Here is a 5,975-nt window from a genome sequence, read left to right as displayed (position 1 = left end):
TTCGTGAATAGTGCCCAGATTTATTTTCCCGAACGTTCGGAGAATAGTGTCGGCCTTAATTTTATGACTGCTCTCCCTTGTATCAAATTTATTTGAGTTATTTCCCTTCCCTTTTCCGTTCGCTGATTGGCTGAACGTTTTCTTCTGTTTCAAACTCAAGACAAGCGGTTGAGGAAAAAGCAAAGCATGTAATGTAAACAGTGGACGAAGGATGAATTTTACATTTATTTGTACATAAAAGTTTAAGTCATTTAGTGAAACGTAAACACAAGGATATTTTACATTTGTTTCCGCTCTACCCGAGAAGACTTCAAAATGACACTGGGAAAGAACAAGGTATGTAAACAGGCTTGCCCACCCAAGCCGGCCCAAGTCCACCAAGAAGGAGGCCCAATCAAGGTTTTTCCCGAGTTTGCCCAGTCCCGGCAGTTGTTAGAGGATATATTCAGTTGATTTATGTTGTTATGTTCGTCCGCATTTGTTGAAGTTGTAGTCTAGCCACCATGACATTTTCTTAACGGAGGGCCTGGGATTTTATGTGGCCAAGGAGAGTGGGCTCGTCATAATATGATGTGAGATTGTTGAAACTCAGTCCTTGTGATTACAGTGGGAAAGTGGCTATTCTCACCCGCCCGGTCTCGCAAGATCTACTCCTCCCCTCTTCTCTCTCTCTCTGTCTCTTTCTGAATACTGTCTATCGGTGTGGACGATCAAATTGACCAAAACAAAGTTAAAAAATGATGTTAAAACACAAAAGTAAATTAATTTGGTTGTCTACAAAGATGCTACGGCTATTTAACTTTTCGAATCGAGCCGAACTATGCGGGTCGCCATTTTGTTTTGTTCTCTCTCTCACTCTCTCTCTCTCTCCCCTGCCCACAGACAAAATTGTACGCTTTTAGTAGGCTACAAGTACAGTTGTAATGGAACGTTTGTTCACAGCACAGAATTCTACAATTTTTCTCTTATCAAAGTCACAGTGTAGAATTCTGTGGTTTAGGGTGAACGCAAAATTTGTTGACACACGCACCGGGTGAGAATAGCCACAGTGGAGGCAGGGCCTCATTGCAGCACTCCAAGGAGTTGGAAGATGATATTGATATCCTCGCCAGTGAGTCATGTGACTTGTATTCTGACCAATGCCCAATGCTGAGCAAAATATGTCCATTCTTCGCTTGTCCCAGATGTAGAGACGACTGGGCGCTTCACCATCTCCGCTTTGATCCCTGTGGCTGTGAGCGCTGTCGTAAGGGGCAGGGGCGTTCACGGTGGCTGGGTGAGGGGTTCTCTCGTGCATGTCGAGTTTCAGAAGAACTTCGGGGGCTGTGGTTGAGGGTCATGCAACATCACACTATGGTGTGGGACATCTGATGTCAGTCATTTTGACTTTGTAAATGAAGTCTTTGTTCCAAATTTATTAGCCTAGATCTAGATCTAGATCTAGATTTATGTCAATGTCTTTTATTACAATTATCATACAAAGTAAAGTCACTCTTTGATTCAGGTAGGGCCTACCTGTGAACACACGAACAAACAGAGATACTTGAGGACACACGAATTACGAATGCGGACGAACTTATACGTACAACATGAATCAACTGAATATCCTCTAGACTCTAGATCTAGATCTAGATAATAGTTGTGACTGGCGCAGGCCCAGCGTTGCGTATATAAAATTTAAATTATAAATTTTTATTTGAAATAGATTATTAACTCAATCATTCATCAGATCTACACTGATCACAGACCCACTGAGGCAGACTGGGAAGATGACATGGATACAACCCCTCCCCTTCCCCCGATCACAAAAGGCCACCTTTTTTTTTCTCACCCCTGGTGAGAATAACCCATGTCTCAATATTTTCACCCCGCCCCCCAGTGAGAATAGCTCCCACCCCAGTGTGGGCATGAGGCGAGGACTCCCCCCTGACCTCTCGCAGGCCGATAAAATCACCTAGGCCCTTGGTGGCTTACCGCATGTGGTTGGGAACGAATAATAATGTAAAAAAAATTTTTGCCTCTCCAGGACAGTAAAAAAAAAGACTCACTACAGACACTGAGCGTATGTGGGACCATTCGTTGTTTACAAACTTAACGATGGCTGGCCTCTCTGCACACAATGCGTTATTATATTGGTTCAAGGAACAGGGAGCCTATTACGAACGTAATGAGACATGAGCACGAGACCATGTTTTTGCTCGACGGTTGAAGGGTTGTAAATTATTCAGACCAAATGGACGAGGACGTGAAATCGTATGATTTTAAGCAATCCAAGCTCTTTTCTTCACTTTCTTTTTTTTTTTTTTTTTTTCTTCTTTTTTTTTTTTTTTTATTCTTGCCTCTTCTGTCCCCTTCTTCTTCAACATTTTGGAGCCAAAAAAGAGCCAGAGAGCCAAATGAAATTCTCTGCGCCAGACACGATCCAAAAGAGCCAAATTTCTGGGATTTGGCTCCAATTTGACAACCCAGACTGTGACTAGATCTAGATGTATGTCTATTCGGACACCAACACAATCCTGTAGAGCATCAGCCCCGCTAACCTCAGCCCTGATCTCTCTTGGGTCATTTCCGGGAAAACAAGGGAGGGGGTGAGAATAACGAGACATAGGTTATAATTTTCACCTGAGGTGAGATCACATATTATTATATATATAATATATAATATATATATGCGTTGGACCATGCCCTCATGTTTTAAAATTATTTTAAGCCTAAAACTGCCCCCCTCCCACGAATAAAAACAAACAAAACTCACCCAGTTATATAATAATAATAAATGAATTTATAACGCGCTAGATCCACAAAAAGTGCTCGATGGCGCTTACAAAACACACACACACACACAAAAGCTCTAAAGCTCAGTACTATTACAGGTGCATTAATTTTTTAAAAAGATGACAGATATTTCAGATTATATTATAAAGTTCCACATTTCAAAATAAAATTTATGAACATCTCTTTCAGTTTGAAAATTGTTTCTGAAAGTGGTAAGCTCGGTTATCACCATTGAAATTATATTATTTGTTAGAAATAATTTTTACATTTTTTTACCATTATTATTGTCATCTTTATTTCAGGGAGAATCTGCCAAATCTTTGGTGGCACCATATGATGAGTTGATGCGAAAAGCAAAAGTGTTGCAGTCAGGATGTGAAGCAGGTTTGTTTTTATAGATTGATGCGTGGGAAGTATGGACTAACGCATGGAACTGCTTTCAGAATAATTTTTATGAGGAGCTTTTTTTTCCCCCCCCAACATTACTTACTCTGATTGGAGTTGCTGTGGCAGTAGTTGTCTTATCCCTGACATTATTGAGTAAAATAGGATCTTTATTTTCAACAAGGAGTGAAATCTTATGAACTAGAATTTGAAATTCGAAAAAAAAAAAAGCCTTTCATTACTTAATTCATGACGGGACTGTAATGGTAGATTGTCAGCGGATTATTTGTTGATGTTTGTTTATCAAATTGACCTTCCTCAAATTTTACGTATTACAGAATTCAAAATATTCACTGTCAACCAAGATGAAAACCGTGTGAAATGGCTGAATTCTGAACAGAAGAATGAAAGTATGGAGGACAAATTGAAGAGGCTTGAGGCTCAGGCTGCCACCCTAGAGACTCAGCTAAAGCATGCCAGGTAAGATTCTGATATTGTCAACCATGCAGGGCTGCCCACCATTACGTATTTGGCAGAATAGTCTTTTTTTTCTTTTTCAATTTTACAAGAACCATAACACCTCGATTTTGAATTTTCAAAATCTGATTTGTCATTTGGCTGCCCCAACTCAAGCCCACCTTCTCAGAGTACAAGGAAGAAAACCAATCAGAACCCGACGCTCTACATCTCTTTGTTGCCTGCAGCTGTCTAACTTATAAATAACTCTCTGTGCATAGAACCCATTTGGTGACTCCATACCGCTTTGTCCTTAAAAAGACATGGATTGTGCCTTGCCTTGACGAGAAGAGATGTTAAAAAATCCTTTTTGCTTTTATGCTGTGGGTGACCGCACAGGCCAATTATAAGTAGAGAAATAAAAGACCAGATCTTTGTATGAAACTTGAAATTGTCAGCTGCGACACGCTGCATGATCTGTAGTAGTGATACACGGTCTGGATCAAAAGTGTGTACTGTTGTTCTTATTCTTTTGTTTTACGAAATTTAAACTCACAACCAATAACTCTCCACCCCTTCCCCCGCACTCCCTTTTTTTCCCCCATAATGCAACGACGACGACGAGCCAATCAAGATCTCTTTCGCCACACCTTTGTGTTTATGTTACATTCAGGATGGTTGTTAACCATATCCGTACACCCTGGGGTCATTTTGTACCCCCGGGGTTGTATTCTTCACATTTTAGAATAATTTTAGTAAGATCTCTTTGAAACTTTCAGTATTTTTCAAAAAATCATTTTGACAGACTGCTATGCGAAGCGTACGGATCGGACTAACAAGTAAATTTCCTCTTTGGAAAGTGGTGGCACTGAGTTGAGTTCCCCACTTCGTATGGATACGATAGTAAAACATGGCGTACAGATAGGGTTAACAATCACACAGTGTATGACAAGCTCAAAGTTTCTTTCCACATAGAATAAAGTGGGTCAAAATATTGACTGTGCATATATTAAAGTTCCCATGAAACAATTCTTATGATTATGACATCTCAATTTTTATTCTGTTTTCAGGCTTTAGATATTAAAAATAAATGTGAAAACTGATTTGACAAGTGTGTTGTTTTTTTAAAAATCTTTGCAGACTCCAAGCGGAATATGAATTACAAAGAAGAAAAACTGCAGAGAAAGAGAAGGATGATATGGTAAAAGATTTGCTTTTATTCTTTTTTGCTAAAATTGTATGAAATTGAAAGATAAAGCAACATTTTGTGTTCGCAATTAGAGTAAAATTATGTTTTAAAGACTCAGAGGAGACCTCTTTTCTGTACTCTTACAGTATAGAATTTGAACTAGAGTCTACCCATGTTTGTATACTGAGATAGACATTGAGAGCAGATCAGATGCAGAAATTAATAGCTGTTAGTGTTATGTTCAATTTCTATGACAACCTTTGTTACTTTGTAACTGATATAATTCTTTGAGTTGATTGAATGTTCATGTTCTAGCATTTTCCCCCCAGCCTTTATTTTTCTCTCACTATATATTGTTAAATTTTTTATGTGAGTGCAAGAATGTTTGTAGTAAACATGAACTTTTTTTTCAAAACTTTTTGTTCGTAAATTTTGAAAGATTTGGTATGAAATGTATTCCACTGTAAAATTCATAAAAATACTTTGTTTTCCAGGATCGTCAAATTGGTGTAATAAGAGAGCTTCTTGTTGACAAGAACAGCAAGAGCATTATCCATGAGAATGACAGGGAGCGACTGGCAGCTTTTACCAGTAACCAACGTCTAAGCACACAGAACGACATGAGCAATACCAGGTAATGGACGAAAAAGCTGAGTCTTTAACAGTTACTGGGGCTCTCAGAGTTCCGGTGCATTCATCTTTTTCTGCTTCTTGATTGCATCACACTTGACGTCTAGTATCTATCATATGTACTGGGCCGTCCTGCTCAGTTCCTCTGTTGGCCTACATATCTTCTTTGTGCATTCAGATTCAGATAGAATCAGAGGTTTCTTTACTAAATGTTGACTGTCAGTTTATTGCCATGACTGCTTCAACCCTATCCACACTCCCTGGGGTCATTTTGTACCCCCGGGGTTGTATTCTTCAACATTTTAGAATACTTTTAGTGCGAAGATCTCTTTGAAACTTTCAGTATTTCTCAAAAAATCATTTTGACAGACTGCTATGCAAAGCGTACAGATTGGATTCATGAGTAAGTTTCCTCTTTGGAAAGGAGTGGCACAGAGTTCCCCACGTCGTATGGATACGATAGTAAAATAGTAAAACACAACGTAAGGATAGGGTTAGATGAAGGTTTTGCTAGTTAACTGATCTTTTGGTTCTCTCAGAC

General features: G+C 39.1%; 1 protein-coding gene across 1 annotated transcript; it reads left to right on the top strand.

The window, feature by feature from the left end:
* The first annotated feature begins 142 nt into the window (after window positions 1-142).
* LOC101849431 (rac GTPase-activating protein 1) lies at window positions 143-5,444 on the top strand. The gene is made up of 5 exons (XM_005113480.3): window positions 143-336; window positions 3,078-3,159; window positions 3,498-3,639; window positions 4,756-4,816; window positions 5,299-5,444. The coding sequence occupies exons 1-5, from the start codon at window positions 316-318 to the stop codon at window positions 5,440-5,442; spliced, it is 450 nt and encodes a 149-aa protein (XP_005113537.2). The 5' UTR covers window positions 143-315; the 3' UTR covers window positions 5,443-5,444.
* The last annotated feature ends 531 nt before the right edge of the window (window positions 5,445-5,975 follow it).

This window comes from Aplysia californica, unplaced genomic scaffold (genome assembly GCF_000002075.1).
Source record: "Aplysia californica isolate F4 #8 unplaced genomic scaffold, AplCal3.0 scaffold02703, whole genome shotgun sequence".
NCBI classification, from domain to species: domain Eukaryota; kingdom Metazoa; phylum Mollusca; class Gastropoda; order Aplysiida; family Aplysiidae; genus Aplysia; species Aplysia californica.
This window is presented reverse-complemented; position numbering and strand designations above follow the sequence as displayed.